General features: G+C 41.2%; 1 protein-coding gene across 12 annotated transcripts in view; it reads left to right on the forward strand.

Annotated features, from left to right (window-relative positions):
* Positions 1-18412, forward strand: part of C2H3orf14 (chromosome 2 C3orf14 homolog) — a 50309-nt gene that overhangs the window by 19262 nt on the left and 12635 nt on the right. For all 12 annotated transcript variants that reach the window (XM_053301646.1, XM_053301650.1, XM_053301647.1 and 9 more), the window contains exons 4-5: positions 15895-15969; positions 17611-17750. In XM_053301646.1, coding sequence (XP_053157621.1) covers positions 15895-15969; positions 17611-17750 — 215 coding nt within the window. The remainder of the gene's footprint in view (positions 1-15894; positions 15970-17610; positions 17751-18412) is intronic.

The raw sequence follows: 18412 nt of genomic DNA on the forward strand, positions 1-18412 counted from the left end.
AAGGGCAGACCCACACAGAGCATGTTTCATTAACCAAGCCTCTATGTCACAAAGATGTGGGTGATAATGGCCAGATCTGCTGTTTCCAGGAAGGGACACAACTGGCTACACAGCCTGAAGCTGTGTGTAAGTACTTCAGGCCAAGGCTGCCATCTGGGCATTCAGGAGTAGTGCTGGGTACAGAAATACTTCCAAGTTATGGACCTGGGCCTTCATTGGGAGTACTATCCTATCCTTAGGAGGAGCCTAACCATCACAGCTTTCAAGAGAACAGCACTGATAACTCTTTTCTCCATAAATACCATTGGTAGCCCTTTTCTCCGTGCTGCAGTGGAGTCTCTGACGATACCCAAAACTGGTCCAGGAAACGAATTATCATATTTTCAGTCACTCAGCAAATGCCTTATAATACAGTAAGTGACTGAGGCAAGAAGAAACATTGGCCATTTTTTATCTTTACCTTTGGAGTGACTCGGCCATGAGTATGTTCCTAACAGCCTCTGCCTTGGGTACAATACAGAGAATTATTCACTGGTGATGCATGATAGTTTGTTGATCAAACACCACTGCTGTTTCCAGGGTATTAGCAATCCTGAGGCTTCCTTGTAGTACTATCAATTGTATATGTTATGTTTAGATTTTTTATTATTGTAATAATACCAATGTACACTGGATCTGTTTTAAAGTGGAATAATTTCATGGCAGCAGTGAGTGAGGACAAAGCCTGGAGGACACACAGCACTTACTGGAAATATTAAACACAGTGACATTGAGGCAATTCTCACGATCGCCCAAAAGCAGGCTAAGGGAGCCTAGCCCGCCTTTGGGCGATCATGTGCTGCAACATGAGCCACGCAGCTCCCGGCAGCTAACCCTCCCTAAAGACCCCTCCCCTTAGCCGAGGTTCATGGAGCGAGCGCTCCGTTAACCTCGTCTTTTTGCTCGTGTGTTGCCATGGCACGCAGTTATACACGTGTAGACCCCCAACCAGGAGGCTGCAAGCAGTCTCCTGGGCTTGAGGGTCTCTCCAGAATGCGCTGCGCGCTTGCGTGGGGCATCCTGGAACTTCCAGGGGCCGCGCAGCCCCCCGATCCCTGCAGCTCCCGCCGGTTCCGTGACAGAGCTGGCAGTCATGTGGGCGGCCGATCCAATCGTCTGAGAGGAGAGCAGGCTAAGCCCACTCTCCCCACAAACCCCCTTCCAGCGAGTCTCACTGACAGTGAGACTCGCCTCATTGTTTGTCTATGCAGTGCCTGAAACACACAGTGCAGCACTCTGCGTTTGATACTTCATACCAATTAAAATGTGGAACAATAATTTCTGATTTCTTGACTGTCTCGCTCTTCCTCTCTCTCCCAAAGATAAAGGATAAGTTCAGGAAGCCTAATTGTGTTGTGCTGAGGCAATCTGGTATTAGCTTTATTTGGTTTTCAGTACAGACAATACAGCCTTTAGGCCCAAATGCTTCTAGCTTGTATGATTAAGATCTGCTCTTGATATTTCTATTAGTAAAATAGCTGTCGTCAAGATGACCAAGGGGTATGAGGGGCCTGTATATCACAAAGATACCTGTGAGGTGATAGAAACACTGTACATAGACAAATGTTTCTCTCCCTTCCCAACTTGTCTCCACTCCACCCAGCAGGATCCCTATTGCTGAAAAGCGAACCACTAATATTGGTGGCAGTTGGCAGGTTTTGCCATCACCACCATGTTGTACCCAACTGTAGTATTTCATTTCCCCCCACAGAAATGAGTTGCAGTCATTTACTTATAAAGGAGAAGCAAAAGGTATGCCCAGGGCATAACTGATATGAGGGCTAAACCTGGTTGCTGCTCCTCTTGACCTCAGTTACTGAGAACTAAGCCTCTCTCACTAAGGGCATAGCCCCATCCCAGGTTCTGTTACTTACTTTACAGTATGAGGTAATGTTGTGACAGTGGTCTTGAATGTTAAGAACTGGCATAAAGTAAGTGAAAGTTTGAAGACCTATGTTCTGACTTCAGGAGCCTTTTGAAAACAAAGGTAGAGTTTAGACTGACACAGTTGAAAAAGAAGGATGCCCCCTTGTATTTCTTACAAAAGGTCTTTTCCTGGTAGCAGTGATTTCATCTTGTAGTGTCTGAAGCACTTAGTGGGAAGTACAGACATAATTTGATGTTACCAGAACTGCCCTGGAGTGCTGGCTAAAAACTATGCTTTTGGCTTAGCATGGGGAATTAGCTTGGGAGCAGTTTGGCTTCAGTATCAATTCGAGCAAGTTTTGCATTTTGGAAAAGGACAAGGAGACAGAAATACAACAGTTTTATTAAGGGTATATGGGTGTACAGAATGCAAAGGTTAGTTAGGCAAGGCAATAAATCTCAACTTATATTCTAGGTAAGAGTATAGCTGGCGATAATTTAGCGTAGAGTCCTAATTATTAAAGTCCATCAATAACCCGCTGTGACGTGTTTAATGAATTATTTGTGAGGAAAATATCTCGTATTTGGGTCGACATAGACTCCGTCTCTACAGTTACTTAAGTGGCTGATGTGAAGATATCCAGCGACTCCTCTTGTGTGGTTAGGTCGGATCAGTTCCAGTTTGTGACTCCTGAGGATGTGGACGCGCTGCTTGGAACAGTGTGGCCTACCACCTGTTCTCTTGATGCTTTCCCAACGTGGCTTATACTATCTGGCAGAGGGGTTGTTGTAGAAGGCCTGGTAGAATCTCTGGTATAAATGCTTCTCTGAGGGAAGGCAAGATGCCTCCTTGTCTTAAAGAGGCAATAATTAGACCACCTCTGAAGAAGCCTACTTTGGATCCCTCAGAGTTGAGCAACTACAGGCCTTTCTCCAACCTTCCATGGCTTGGCAAGGTAATTGAGAGGGTGGTGACTTCTCTGCTCCAGACAGTCTTGGAAGAAACTATCTAGACCCATTTCAGACTGGCTTTCGGGCGTGCTATGGGGTGGAGACTGCCTTGGGCGGCCTGATGGACGATCTCCAATTGGGAATTGACAGAGGAAGTGTGACTCTATTGGTCCTTTTGGACCTCTTGGCGGTTTTCTATACTATAGACCATAGTATTCTTTTGGAGAATCTGAGGGGGTTGGAGGTGGGAGGCACTGCTTTGCAATGGTTCCTCTCCTGCCTCTCGGGCAGGTTCCAGAGGGTGTCCCTTGGAGATTGTTGTTCTTCAACATCTGAACTTTTATATGGTGCGCCTCAGGGCTCTGTATTGTCTCAGATGTTATTTAGCATCTACATGAAAGCGCTGGGAGAGATCCTCGGGAGATTTGGTGTAGGGTGCTATCAGTATGCTGATGACACCCAAATTTCTCCATGTCAACATCATCGGGAGAGGGCATAACCTCCCTAAATGCCTGCCTGGAGTCGTTGATGGGCTGGATGAGGGCTATCAAATTGAGAATGAATCCAGATAAGATGGAGGTACTCACTGTGTGGGGTCAAAACTCGGGAGATGAGTTTAATCAGCCAGTTCTGGATGGGGTCACACTTCCCCGGAAAGAACAGGTACGCAATCTCGGGGTTCTCCTGGATCCAAGCCATTATATGCCAGCTGCATCCGTTTCTTGAGATAAACGATCTCAGAATGGTGGTACATCTGCTGATAACCTCCAGACTGGATTGCCGCAATGTGCTCTATGTGGGGCTGCCCTTGTATGTAGTCTGGAAACTACAGTTGGTCCAGAATGCGGCAGCCAGGTTGGTCTCTGGGTCATCTCGGAGAGACCATATTACTGCTGTATTGAAGGAACTACAGTGGCTACTGATGTTTCTGTGCAAAATACAAGGTGCTGCTCATGACCTATAAAGCCCTAAATGACTTGGGTCCTGGGTATTTAGGAGAACTTCTTCATCATGAACCCCACTGCCCATTGAAATCATCAGGTGAGGTCCGTCTGCAGTTGCCACCGGCTCATCTAGTGGCTATTCAGGGATGGGCCTTCTCCACTGCTGCCCCAAGGCTTTGGAATGCGCTACCTGCTGAAATAAGAGCCTCCCCATCTCTGACAGCTTTTTAAAAGTCTTTAAAGACTCATCTGTTCACCCAGGCTTTTAATTAAGTATTGTTTTAATAGTTTTAACACTCTTTTAAAATATTGTTTTAAAAAATTTAAATTGTTGTAATGTTGTAACTTTTTCTGTTTGTTTTGCTTTGTTGTAAACTGCCTAGAGAAGTAAGTTTTGGGTGGTATTAAAATATGTTAAATAAATAAAATAAATAATTATAGATCAATTGGCTTGGCTAAGGTGCTTAGAACAAAGCCTGGCTTAAGGCTTGCCATAGGAAGTGCTTGAAAGTGGGGAGGGAGGGAGGAAAAGAAGGGGGCAAAGAGACTCGGAGAGGCAAGAGTTTAGCTTACCTACCCTTGGTGGTGCGTTTGTTGCACTTGCAGGTCTCCTCATGGGCAGTGGGCAGAAAGATGGAAAAAGCACAGCGAGGAGCAAAGGGCTACAAATCACCAGTATGAAAGTCTGTAGGATAGTGATCCAAACAGATTCAGAGATGGAAAGACTCTGAGGCCATGTGCTTTGGCCAGAGGTACTTATACCTTGAAACATGCCCTGGGTCAGTTTCCAAGCCATTCTACACACCCTGAAGGTGCAGATTCCATAAATGACAAAGGAGTGTATTGCTACTTGAGCATAATCTGGTTGAGTGAATCTTGCCCAATAATGGCAAGGCGAAGTTATGCAAAATGTGTTACTTGGGTTGAATGGAGCTGTGCCGGGTTGCATATCCGAAGAGCAAGACACCTTTAGGGATATAAGATTATGCCTCTCCAGTTTTGATGTGCTCATTTCCTTGAGTCCTTGCTAGCGAATTGTTAATTCTTATTTGTTTGTTAATTCTTAATTGCCATCTTATTTGTTTGTTATCTCTCTTTGTAAACCACCCTGAGCCATTTTTGGAAGGGCGGTATAGAAATTGAATTAATAATAATAATAATTCAAAGACTGGTTAGGAAGTGCACCGCTTATTTTGTGTGACTCCCGAGGTGTACTTTGCCATTATCTCTGGTAGAAGGGAGGTTTCCTTCCTTAATTGGCTTACTTTTTCAAGGCTAGTCTGCTCACCAGTTAGTACCTTCTCCTTCGTGCAGGAGAGGGGTGGGGGTGGCCGATTCAGTCTTGGTTGTTCTGACCAGGGGGCATATTGCCCCACGCTTTACTCATTTGGAGCAACCAGCTGTGGGTCTTCCTAAACCCATGGAGGTGAAAAGTTCATGAACCCATGAATTGAAACATCCAAAGTGGAGACTGTGATCCCACAGTCCCATGCACATAGAGGTTTCTGAGCTACTTTGCTTTCTGGGCTACTCTGAAACAAAGCTTGTCTGGTTACAGTGAATGAACTCCAGGCTATAGATACTTGCCTCCTATCAGTGTTCCCTGTAACAGAGATTCCCAGATGTTGTCGACTACACGCCCCATCTTTCCTAAGTGCAATAGCCTTTTGGGATTATGGAATTGTTGTCAACATTTAGGAATCCCTGTTACAGGGAACACTGCTCCCTACTCTTACACATTATGCTCTGTAAGAATAAAACCAACTTTTGGGCACTTCTACAGTCCTTCCAAAGAAGATGCTATGAGCTCATGATATTTCTATCACACTTGCTCACCCATTCCAACAAAGGCTATCTCCACACATTTTATGACAAAACATTTCTCTAGGACTGAGCCAAGACATTAGAAATCTTACCATTTCTTTCTATTTTTCTGGCTCAAGTTCAGCAGGTTCTACTGTCTCTAAGGAAACCATTTCCAACTGGCTGATTACTGACTCTTCCTTTTAGGCAATCATAAACACAAGGCTAATTTTTTGATATAAAGTTTTTTGTCCTATTGTGACAAGTTTGATTTTTTAATTTATTTTTTTTTAGTCAACCACTGTTAGTTCACCATACATTTATTATCCACTAGCATTATATTAGACCTAATTTGTTCCCGGATTCATCATCATGGTCCCTCTAGTTCTACAGAGCATTTTCCCCCCTTCCCTTGCTTCATGTCTCTCACAAATTCCTACACAACTATATTTACAACTATGTTTTAACATGTGTTCACCTTGCCGCTTTTCTTTTGATTGTTGTAGTGTCATATTCTGTGACAGTATGTCTTTGTTTTATTTTTCTAGAAACATCCCTGGGGCAGTACAGTCTAAAAAAGTGGGCATGTGTCACCTCTCTCTTTGAAAAATAGGAAATTACTTCCCTTTAATTGCTTTGTTCTAAGCATGTTATGACAGATCACCCACTCAGCCACTCTGCTCTTTTTGGAGCTGAGGGTTCTGTAACCTTCTTGTGCATATTTCAGTTCAGTGAATACAAAATTATTTCTGTCTGGAGCTGAAAAGGGAATTTGCACAAGATGGGACTCATAGTTCTTCACAGGAACTGGCATTTGGCTACATTTTGATGGAATGAGCAGTTTAGCACTTGGAGAAGACCCCAATGTGATCTTTAAAAGACATAATTTGGGGGCAGGGGGACGGAAGTTGTTTGTTTGTTTTTTGCTATGGCCAACCTTCTCAAATAGACCCATCCTTTACTGGACAAAACTAACTTGATTAAGAACATCAGAACAGCCCTGCTGGATCAGGCCCACGGCCCATCTAGTCCAGCATCCTGTTTCACACAGTGGCCCACCAGATGCCGCTGGAAGCCACAGACAGGAGTTGAGGGCATGCCCTCTCTCCTGCCATTACTCCCCTGCAACTGGTACTCAGAGGCACCCTGCCCTTGAGGCTGGAGGTGGCCCACAGCCCTCTGACTAGTAGCCATTGATAGACCTCTCCTCCATGAAGTCATCCAAACCCCTCTTAAAGCCATCCAGGTTGTTGGCTGTCACCACATCCTGTGGCAGAGAGTTCCACAAGTGGATCACGCGTTGTGTGAAAAAGTACTTCCGTTTATTGGTCCTAGACCTCCTGGCAATTAATTTCATGGAGTGACCCCTGGTTCTAGTGTTGTGTGAGAGGGAAAAGAATTTCTCTCTCTCCACTTTCTCCATGCCATGCATGATTTTATAGACCTCTATCATGTCTCCCCACAGACGCCTTTTTTTCTCAACACATTGAGTGCAAGAATATAGTGGTTCCATGTAAATATTGGAAGACAGTGACCACTTATATACCAAAGAACAACAGGTTTTTCCTCTTCACATCTGGTGTTATAGAAGGTCACACAGTGGGTAGTTCAGAGGAAGAAATGTAGTCCAGTTATGAATGTGAAGCAGGGACCAATCATGAAATCGCAGTTCTGTAGTGAATAGTGAGTGATTACTATAATCCATATATTCCACATGCTTCTCTGGTGTAAACAAATTTAATATGTCTTGTTGCTATCATAAGAAGTGTTTCTTAAATGTATTTTATGTGTACACAGTTCACATGCATAGCTCCCAAATGTAAAGGAAATGACAAGTATGCATGCTAAAACAGTAGTCTGCTGCGAGCTAATAGACATTCACAGTCTTACTATGAGCCTACTCCTAATCTTGTTTGAGACATATTTATAATCGTCCAAATTATAAATATTCCCTGTCTAGCATCACGTTACTCTGAATAATTTCTCCCAAGTGTCAGAAATGTTAGAACATTCGTGGAAGAAATAAAAGCATATGTATGACCATCAAAACAAATTGTCTGGCAAGAAAAAGCAGCATTAGTAAGTTTAGATATATTAATTTTATTCTGGCTTTAATAGGCATGCAGCACTGCAGATGCTTTCCGATAACAAAATAAAACAGGAACAAGATCCATGAAGAATACTATATTAGAACCTTGAAAATAAGGTTCAGATTTATGTGCCAACTTTAAAAAAAATTGTTCCCAGTACCAGGCATTGTACATTTCACAGTTACCATGTGGAGAGTTGTTGATTTGGCTTTCTCAGAAATACACCGATGCCATGATGAGGTGGTGTATTTTTCTGCATTTAAATGAAATTGGGTAAAATAATTTTAGTTTTGTATTCAGCTATGAAAAGAGTTAGTGTTCCTCTCTTAGTTACAACTGAAATGTTTGCTTCCAAATCTGAGAAATGACTGACACATAAATATTCAAACTTGACTTGTTCTATTGGTTTTATTAAACAAAAAAGGATATTAAAGAATAGAATAAGGGATTTTCCCCCTATTCCTGGACTATATAAACTGCTTTGAGAACTTCTTTGTTGAAAAGTGGCATATCAATATTCTAAATAATAATTTATTTGAAATTTAAGGATGTTTTGTGCAATCCTGTGTACACTTACATGAGAATAAGGCCCATTAACGTGGTTTGCTTTTGAGATAAGATCAGGTTGCTAATTCAGCGTTTTTGTTTGCAGGGACTGATTTTTCCTCTCACGGGGATTTTTTCCTCAAGCTTTCTTAAAAGGGATATAATATTAACTGGGTTAAAGTTCAAATGAATGTGAAAATTATAAAGAAAGACCAAATATGATTGCGTCTCCTGCAAGCAGCTAGTATATCTATGATGACACCAAGAGCAATAAATGGAAGTTTCCTGATGTTGTGCTGTAGGAATTGAGACATTATTTCAGATGTATTCTCAACATTTTAGTGTATAACAATCTCTTGAAAATTAGAGGAACAATAAATGGTAGGAGGTTTAACTGGCAAAGCTGGTGGTCTTTAGTCTGTAGAATACCACAAGTGTTAACTGCAACCTTATACTTTAAATTTCCAACTGAGTTACATCTTCCTGACATAGTTTATGTTCATATATAAACATTAACAATACTTCTGCCTTCCCAACTGCACTTCTGGTAAAACTCCATGGGAGATAAAGGAAGAGACTCTACAAGAGGATCCTTCTAGATGATCCTTTATCTCTTAGAACTCCTAGTAGTATTTACTTATTTGACATATTTTATACCACCTAGACGTATGTCTCAGGGTGGTTACAAAAACTAAAATTAAAGACCATACAATTTTTAACACAAAAATTCAAACAATACAAGCACTTTAAAACTGCTTAGAAGTTAGCAGAAAGCCTCATTAAACACATGGATTTTTCTAAAGGCTTCCTGGTATGTTAAAGGTCTTATTTTGACAAGGAGCACATTCGAAAGTCTGAGATAGCCATAGAGAAGATCTGACTGAGTCACCACAAGATGCTCTGGTGTCAATTGTACACAGATCTCCCTAGCAGATCTTGATAAATGATTGGGCTCATGAAAAAGGCATTTTCTTAAGAACCCCGGCTCCAAGCCTTTTGGAGCTTTATAAGTAATTACCAGCACTTTGTATTTCACCAGGAAACATATTGGCAGCCAATGTAATTCTTTTAAGATGGGACTAACATGGTATCTTCAGGCTGCCACATTTTGTACCAATTGTAGTTTCCAGACTACATACAAAGGCAGCTCAACAGAGAGCACACTGCAATAATCAAGCCTAGAAGTTACCAGCATTTGCACTACTGTATTAAGGTCACTTTCTTCCAGGAATAAACATAACTGGAGTATTAGCTGAAATTGATAAAAAGCACTCCTGGCTGCTGCCCCAGTCTCAGGAACCATAGGTTTGGGTTCAGAAGTAGTCCAAAACTGCTTACCTGTTCCTTCTGGGGGGAAGTGACCCCAACCAGAACAGGCAGATCTGACCTATCTCCTAAGTTGCAACTATAAGCACATCTAACTTGTTTGGATTCAGCTTTAGTTTATCCCTCATCCAGCACATTACTGTCTGCAGGCTGTAATGTGCTGACTCAGCTGACTCTGCAGGCTGTAATGTGCTGACTCAAGGTTGACTCAGCCTTCCATCCTTCCAAGGTCGGTAAAATGAGTACCCAGAATGTTGGGGGCAATATGCTAAATCATTGTAAACCGCTTAGAGAACTCCGGCTATAGAGCGGTATATAAATGTAAGTGCTATTGCAGGCAGGTATTTAGGTAAGTTATGCCATTTCCTGATTAAATTGACAAGGAGGAAAAAATGTGCATGTTGTCAGCATACCGATAGCACCCTGCACCAGTTATCCTGGTGATCTCTCCCAGTGGTTTCATGTAGATGTTAAAAGGCATTAGAGATAGTATGTAGTTTTGTGAGGCTCCATATAAAGCTCTTGTTTTGAAGAGCGTCTCCCAACCACACCATCTGGAATCTTCCTAAGAGACAGGAAAGGAATCACTATAAAATAGTGCCTCGCACTTCCAGCTCCCACAGATGATTCAGAGGGATACTATGGTCAATATTATCCAAAGCCACCAAGAGATCCAGAAGGACCAGCAGAGTCACACTCCCTGTGTCAATCCCCAATTGAAGACCATTCATCAAGCTAATCAAGGCAGTCTCAACCACATAGCCTGCCTGAAAGCTGGTTTTAAATGGGTCTAGATCAGTGGTTCTCCACTTGCAGGCCTACAGATGTTGCTGAACTACAACTCTTATCAGTTCCATCTACAATTTATTGTGGCTGGGGGTGATGGCAGTTGTAGTCCAGCAACATCTGGAGGCCCCAGGTTGGGAATAACTGGTCTAGATAATCTGTTTCCTTCAAGACTGCCTGGAGCTGAGAGGCCACCACCATCTAAATCACCTTGCCCTACCATGGGAAGTTAGAGACCGGCCTATAATTGCTTAGCTCCAAGGAATCCAATGCAGGTTTTTAAAGGAGTGGTCTAATAATTGCCTCATTAAGGCAAGAAGGCCTCTTGCCTTCCCTCAAAGAAGCATTTATATGGCTCACCAGGCCATCTTCAATTATCTCTCTGCTAGATGATAAAAGCCACATTGGGCAAGGATTGATAGAACACATGGTAGGTTGCACCGCTCCAATCAGCTTTTCCATGTCCTCAGCAGTAAAAAACCTGAAACTGATCCCATCTAATCAAACAGGGAGTTACTGGACACCCCTGCAATAGACTCTGCGATGATCGTGGTATCTAGGTAGACCTGAATATGAGAGATTTTATGCCACTCAACCCATAAAATAAAATGAAAGAATTTACAGCTTACTAGGAAAGGCTCTCCTTAACTAACTCAAGAATTGTGATACAAATAATTTCCTTCCTATTTCCAATGTCTTTGTTCTATGCATGCTACTTATCAGTGGTATTTCCTTGAAAGCTAAGCACCACCTACTGTATTCATGTTCTCCTGGTAGCACTTCTGCATCAGAATATACAGGACTCTATGAACCCAGCTTTTTCCCACCTTCAGTACTGTTTCATTCTTTCATTTTAGGTTCAGCTTCATTAGAACCAGTTGTCCAAAATAATCTTTCTTTAAATCTGAACTGCTAACAATTTATGACAGTACTGGACTAAATGGCACTGCATAGTCTTAAAAAGCTAATAATGGACCAGTCAAGACCACAGAAGTCCCTACACAAATCCATTCTGATTTAAGAGAATCTCCTTCAATCTCATCTGTAGAAAAGGATCCCGCACCACTTTACTGATTGTTAATATTCTCTCTCTAGACTTGTAACATGATATAGAATAATAACAGTACTATGATTAGTTTGATTACCCATAAATAGAGCCAGTATAATAGACTGTGTAATAGACAGTGTGGATTTATACTGAGGATTATTTAAAATCCCTGGCTGACCTGATTAACAATGCAACATTGGTGTTGCCAATTGGCTGGCACTCTTTGCATGTATAAGTTAGCCCTGGCAGTGTTGCACAGGAGGTGTGCAACTACTTAAAACAGTGTGCACACTTGCACAATTGAACTTTCAGTGGAAATAATGGAGGTTTGATTGTGCGCATGTGTGTGTGCACTTTTAAATAATTGTGCTCATGCACAATACTGCCAGGGCTGACTTGTACGTGTGCAGCAGTGCCAGCCAATCAGTAATGCCAGCTTTGCATTGCACATCATATTGGTCACCATTTAACCTCACTTGGCAACCTGAAATCACTATCTCTCAGCCTAATCCACCTTACAAGATTGTTTTGAGGATAAAATGGGATACTATTTGCATAATGTTCTAACTTCCTTAGAGGATATACAGTACAGATAAGTAAAGTAAGCCTTAAGTTGTATAAGCAGGGCTAATGTTCTGAAGTTATGTAGAAGTACTGTAGCAATGACAGTGTTGTTAGCTATTACACTATATATAACTATACAGATTTGTTGTCATTTCTTTGTATTTCTCACCTTAAAGTAGTGGTATTTATTAGGCATCTCAAGGGCCCATGCAACCTGATGGCTTTATTTTTCTCTCTCTTGGTGCACCTTCCCCCATTGGAGTTGTCTTTGAAACTTTTGTAATGCCACAGTGATTGGAAACACAATATCCAGAAACTTCATTTAATATGCCAGAGGTGTCTGCACTGCTGACTTTTGAAATACTGAGGGGCATGAGGATTCCAAAAGCAAACCCTGTCACCAAACTTTAAAGGGAAAATCCAAAAAAGACATGACTGCCTCTAGCTACCAGCAGCATACATCTGATCTTTCAATGGCATCACTCCTCCAACCAAGCATATTTCACCTTCCAGCAATCATTTCTGTCATTGCCTGTCATTAATTCAGTATTCTAGATGACAATAAATTTCAAAATATGCTCAAACTGGAGAGGAGCAACAAAAAGACACATCTGGTATGTAGACCGTGCCAAAGTGCCCTTCTCTGCTAAAACCAATGCAAGTCAGTACTGTGGTTTTTTTTCTTTCCCAGAAGTATTTTGCTTTGCTAATGTTATAAAGATCCATTTGAAAAATTAAAAGAGTCAGTGCAATGATAATCTTGGGCTAGATTGCGTAATCTCGTGGAAATATTCATAGGACAGTGCTGTAGGGCAGAAAATGCTAGAATTCGAGTATGGTGATTTGCCATATAAAACTCTAGAAAACCAGGGTAGAATGGAAGTGTCTTGTCAGTCTTCAGGTCGGGTCATTTTGAGAGGTGGTGCTGCAGTCTACATTTCATGGTGCGTCTGATCTGTTGTTAACAGCTCTGGAACTGTTAGCCTGACCTTGCGAACCGCTCTCGTTTAGAAGGATCAGGAGGTGACTTACATTGCTATAAATTCATTTGAGTGGGAAGGAGGGAAGGTTGGCTTGCATTCTTTTTTCCTGTCTTGGCATGTTAACAGTCACTCAAATGGTCATTTCTTTTCATTGCTGTCTGTAATAAAATTGGTCCAGACCTCCCAGTCCCTGTTTCTGACTGGACCAGCTTTCACGTATGATAATAGTCCAACTGCCACTCTACTCATCATGAGCATCACATCTTTTTGGCCCTGTTGCTCTAGGATCCCTGCTCTGCCAAGTTGCCATAGCTTGGGAATTATGGGAAGTCCCTTTGGGGAATTTCCTTTCTCTCTTTTTTTTTTAAACTTAATTTTTAAAAAATGCCTTACTCTTCACACTCACTTTCTGCTCCCGACGCTGCCATCTGCTATCCTCTCTTCTTCCATCTCTGTTCAGCATTGGCTCCTTCACACCCCACTCCCACGCCCCTTCCCATCTCTTTTAATTTGCCCAAAAGGCCTGCGCTTGATCTCTTTAATGTTTGTGTATGAAACTCAGCCCACAAAAAAGAGGGGGGTGTTGCAGATTCAAGAAGGCATTTTTTTCCTCTCAAAATTGAGTCTAGTTCTCTGTGAACCCAACACATGGAAAGTGGAAGCCCATGTGCAAATTTCCTAAGAAAAGCTAATAGAGGTGAGTTTTCATTGGAGTTTGAATGTCTGGTGAACAGCTTGCTGCTTCTCTACATCTTTGTGCACATGTTATGCATGCATATTAGCAAGTCATCTTTGTCTTGAGCAGCGAAGAGCTTCAACAAAATTGCCTTCTTTCTTTGTAGCTTTGTTACTTTGTAGCTCTCTTTCGGGGAGAATATTTGGCATCATCACATGTGCGCAGCAAATGCTTTCACTCACAAATTGTGAATCATCTTAACTGTAAATTACCCCTAGCACATAAAAGTTCAATCCATGCACAGTTGGGCTTCTTGATGAAATGTACCTCAGCAATAAAAACAACTCTGACACCCTGAAGTTGTTTGTCAGGGCACAGCTGATTTGTTTAAAATCCATTTTATTGACCTTGTTCCTCAAAGTTATTCCCTCAAGGATTTAATTTTATAAAGTGAATAAAAGATAACCACGTTCAAGAGATTCACAGATTTCTTGGGAAATAGTAATACAACATTTATCCAGTATAATTATTCCATCTTGGGTTTTATCTTCTATTGTTATGATGGTTATGGAACTAAGGGTGATTTTAGATGTTTCATGGCAGCAAACCCAGTTATACACTGGACCAGGAATGATAAACAATATTGGCTCCCCAAAGAATGTATCTGTATGATCACTTGTGTAGAAATTTGTGCTTGTTGCACTCCCACATTATGTTTTGAGCCCTAAACACATGAGGGGTTTATATTTAAACTTTGCTGTTCATAGACAAAAGCACTGCAGTCTGAAATTAAAAAGAAAGGCACAGAGCACCTAATTCATGCAGAAATAGACAGATATGTTATAGCAATGCTTAATACCCCTCCTCCAAATTCAAAAGAAAAAGTATTTCTAGTATTTACAAGGGTTCTAACAAAAAGAATGTAAAAGACTCAGCTAAGATGCTAAATATCCAGTAATATTACCAAGAGAACAAGACACCCCATTGCCTTTCATAAGACATTGGGGAGGGCTCAAATTTCTTGTCTGCCAGAGCAAATTTTGCAACCTTCATTGAAGTAAACAAATCTTTGACTGCAAGATGAATACATACCTGCTCTAGAACTGATCTATTGGCAAAGGACTGTAAAATATTGGTAGGAAATATGCCCACTAGAATGTTTACATAAATGGCAAGTTAAGAGATAATACATCTCAAAGGTGTTATTTGTGTCCTAGAGCTGAACCAGAAGTAGGAACTTCATTGGGGATTTCTGGCTTCTGATTTCTGAAAACAGGAAATAAGCTGAAATTCAGACTGTAGAATCAGAAATCAGGTCAGAAACAGGAACCAGATTGGGGCCTTTCCTCAACAGACAACACCCAATATTTATTAAAAAATAGAAATGATGAAAGGGCCAGGTATATAGTAGGTTATAAATATAACTGGCAAGGGGGGGGGAGTTCTAGCATATCTGCCTACAGCAATGAAGTAATTGCAATGCTGGTATAACCACAGTTTTGACATTGCGCTAGAAATATACCATTTCACCGAAATAGTTATTTACTGGAAGAGCGGGTCTTTGGATTGAGCCATCACATTTGATAAACTTGTCGCTTGTTGGATAAGATGCTGTGGCTTTTCTAGTTCCCTCCTCTTCATGCTCATTCATTCACATCACTGTTTTCTCGTGTGTTGCAATCCTTTTGGTGACATAATGGCTGTATGGAAGTATGTGGAACAGTAGATACGTGCATGCATAGCTCTTGTTATATGGGTAAACTGGTTGCTAAATCAGAGCAAAATTGTGCTTCACGACGTTATTGGCACTTTAACTTTTGTTCTCATTTATCTGAGTTTGGACACTTTCTCCTCAGAACCTCCCCATTTCCATGATGACTCTTGCTCTAACTCTGCCTCATCCCCAGCTGTAACAAGGTCTAACAGTGTGTCGCTGTGCTTGCTCATGTTCATCCTTTGTTGTCGCTTCTCCCCTTCCTCTGTTTCTAGAGAGAACAGAAGATGGGGAAAGTGAAAGTAACAAAGGTTAGCAAACAAAGCTACACATACTTTAGATGCCCAAGTGGAGTATAATCTAGATATTGTAAGCCATTTGAGATAGAGACCTTACTCATTTTGCCTGCACTGTAAAGTATCATTTGTAATTACACTTGTGAATTACTGTATGACTAGAGAAACATTTTAGCTTTCAAGTTGCTAAACACCAATATCAGTTCACATGGGTAAATTCTGCAGGCACTGGCATTTTAAAAAGTTGCTTCATGTGTTACAGGCTATAGAAGCAGCAGGGGAAAAACTACAGTCAAGAGAGCACTTGCTTCTGCACCCTGATACTGTTAATCTTGAGGTAAGCCTACAAGCAAACTCCTGCCTTTTCGTTTGCTTTCACACAAGCGTTTCTTCTCCTTAATGTTGTTAAAGGACAATATTCATTACAATGCCATCATTGCTCCCCTGCTCACTGAGCAAAGAGGCACCTTTTTAAAAGTGGTGATGATTCTCTGTGTTTAGCAGGGGGAGTGCAACTGGCCCTATCTATCCCCAGCACAGCATCCCTCCAGTGGCTGTTGCTGGTATCCGCATTATGTTTCTTTTTAAATTGTGAGCCCTTTGGGGACAGGGGGCCATCTGCATGTATTTATTTATATCTATGTAAACTGCTTTGGGAACCTTTGTTGAAAAGTGGTATATAAATATTCTCATTGCTTGGACCTAGTGCTTTGCAGGATATCTTTCTTTTTTTAAAGACCCTTTCTTAGTGTAAGTGTTATCATGAATGCCTCAAAAGGCACAGAAACATCTAATATTTATTTTAAGTTAAATATTACATTCGATTTATTTTATGCCACATTTTCAGTTTTCAATATGCTGTGCATTATTTCTGATTATGGAATCCCAAACTGATAGAGATAAGTTCTTCTTTTTTAGACTCACTTGTTTCATGTCTGGGGGTTTTCCTCAGCAATCTTAAGTGACAGTTTTTAAAAGAAAGCATAGATTCTAGAAAATCCATTTGTTATAAAGGATCAGTTTCAGCATTGTCTCCTTGGGCCCACTGTTCTGTACTTTCAGAGTGCCCAGAGTTCCTCCAAAGCATAGTGTGACCGTGGAGATGATCCTCTGCCTCTAGTCCCAACACAAAGCTTGGGTTAAGGGCTCATCCCTGTCCTACTTCACTTGGGAGGTGCTCCAAGCATCTTGGAAGCAGATTGGTATTTGGATGAGCTGCAGTACTCCTTCTGAATTTGGAGCTGGGGAAGGGAGCGAGGGATCCTTCCTGACTCTTTTTAAAGCACTTTGGAGGTAGTCAGAGGGCCTCCATAGTCCATTATGACATTAGAAACAAAATTCTGCCTCTTTCTGCAGCCACATATTTTAAGAGGCTACTGATGTCAGCTAACATTTGTGGACCTCAGACATATGATTTTACTCTAGGCCATGATGCCATTACTGTGAAATTGGAAATTGTTCTGGGTTTGTTATATGTAGAATCTACCCTGAAGCAATTCAAGCTCCATGACTTCAAAATCCTTTAAATGAATAAATACAGTTCATTATTGTATTTTTGTAAATGCCAAAGCATTTCCAGCCCCAAAATAATTAAAATGGTCTTAGGCAAGGATTTTAATGATAATAATCCTGGGAATGATTTTGTGGTTCAGAGGAATATAACTCCTGGATAACTCAGTGAAACAATTATAAAGTTCAAGGATTACCATTCTAATACATTATTCACCACAAGAGGGCACATCCAATCATTGCAAATTTACTCTAGGCATCGAAATCCCTCCAGCTTCCATTATGTTGTATAATTGAGGGATTTGAGATTTAGTACCAAAGTAGTTTGGCCTTTTCTAAATTACTTCACACATAAAACAAGCTTTAATAACACATTGTATGTTTGGATTGTTTTGTGATGGGTTAGTAAACAGAGTAGATTACATTGTAAAGCAAAGTTAAATTGCATATTGTGTTGTATCTTTTCCAGACTCGTTACTGGGCAAAAGTAGAAGAATCCATTCCCAAGTGGGAGCCATTTTTTTTAGGAAGAACACAAGCCCCTGTTGGTATAAAGAAGATCAAGCTAACAAAGCAGAACAAAAATCCCTCAAAAGGATCATTGCCAAGGTGAATAGGAAACAAAAATCAGACCAGATTCATAGAAGGGATCTGCTCAGACTTTCAAACATTTGGGTCATTATTTCAAGTTTGTGTTGTGTAAAGCATATCCATCCTACATGGAAGAGTCCTTCCTAACAGGCAATAGCTTCATGAAAGTTATTTTCACAACAAACATGGATGGCACGTTGCAATATGAAAGCTCAGTTAATTCAGTTTCAAAGTCAAAATGAGTAAAAGTGTAATCTGTTACTCATTCTTCACTTTCGCAAGAAGAGGAGTGTCTTTTCCCAATAAAAGTGGAAATAGTACTCAATTTGATTTGCTTCATAGGAGGGCATATAGTCTACACCAGGGATTTTCAACCTTGGGTCCCCAGATGTTATTGGACTTCAGCTCCCATAATCCCCAGCCCCAATGGCCTTTGGTTGGAGGTTATGGGAGTTGAAGTCCAATAACGTCTGGGGACCCAAGGTTTAGAACCTATGGTCTACTCCACGTTGGGAGGGGTGTTGAGCTTAACTAATGTCTGTGGGGCTCAACAGGACCCTGAATATTTTGGGCTGAAGTAGATATTGCATATTCCTTCTGACTATGCTTCTTCCTTCCCAATGACCCATCACATTTGGTCTATGGACACATGCTCTGTGACTCAATATTGCTCCGCTCTC

Source organism: Hemicordylus capensis, chromosome 2 (genome assembly GCF_027244095.1).
Source record: "Hemicordylus capensis ecotype Gifberg chromosome 2, rHemCap1.1.pri, whole genome shotgun sequence".
In the NCBI taxonomy this organism is placed as follows: Eukaryota; Metazoa; Chordata; class Lepidosauria; order Squamata; family Cordylidae; genus Hemicordylus; species Hemicordylus capensis.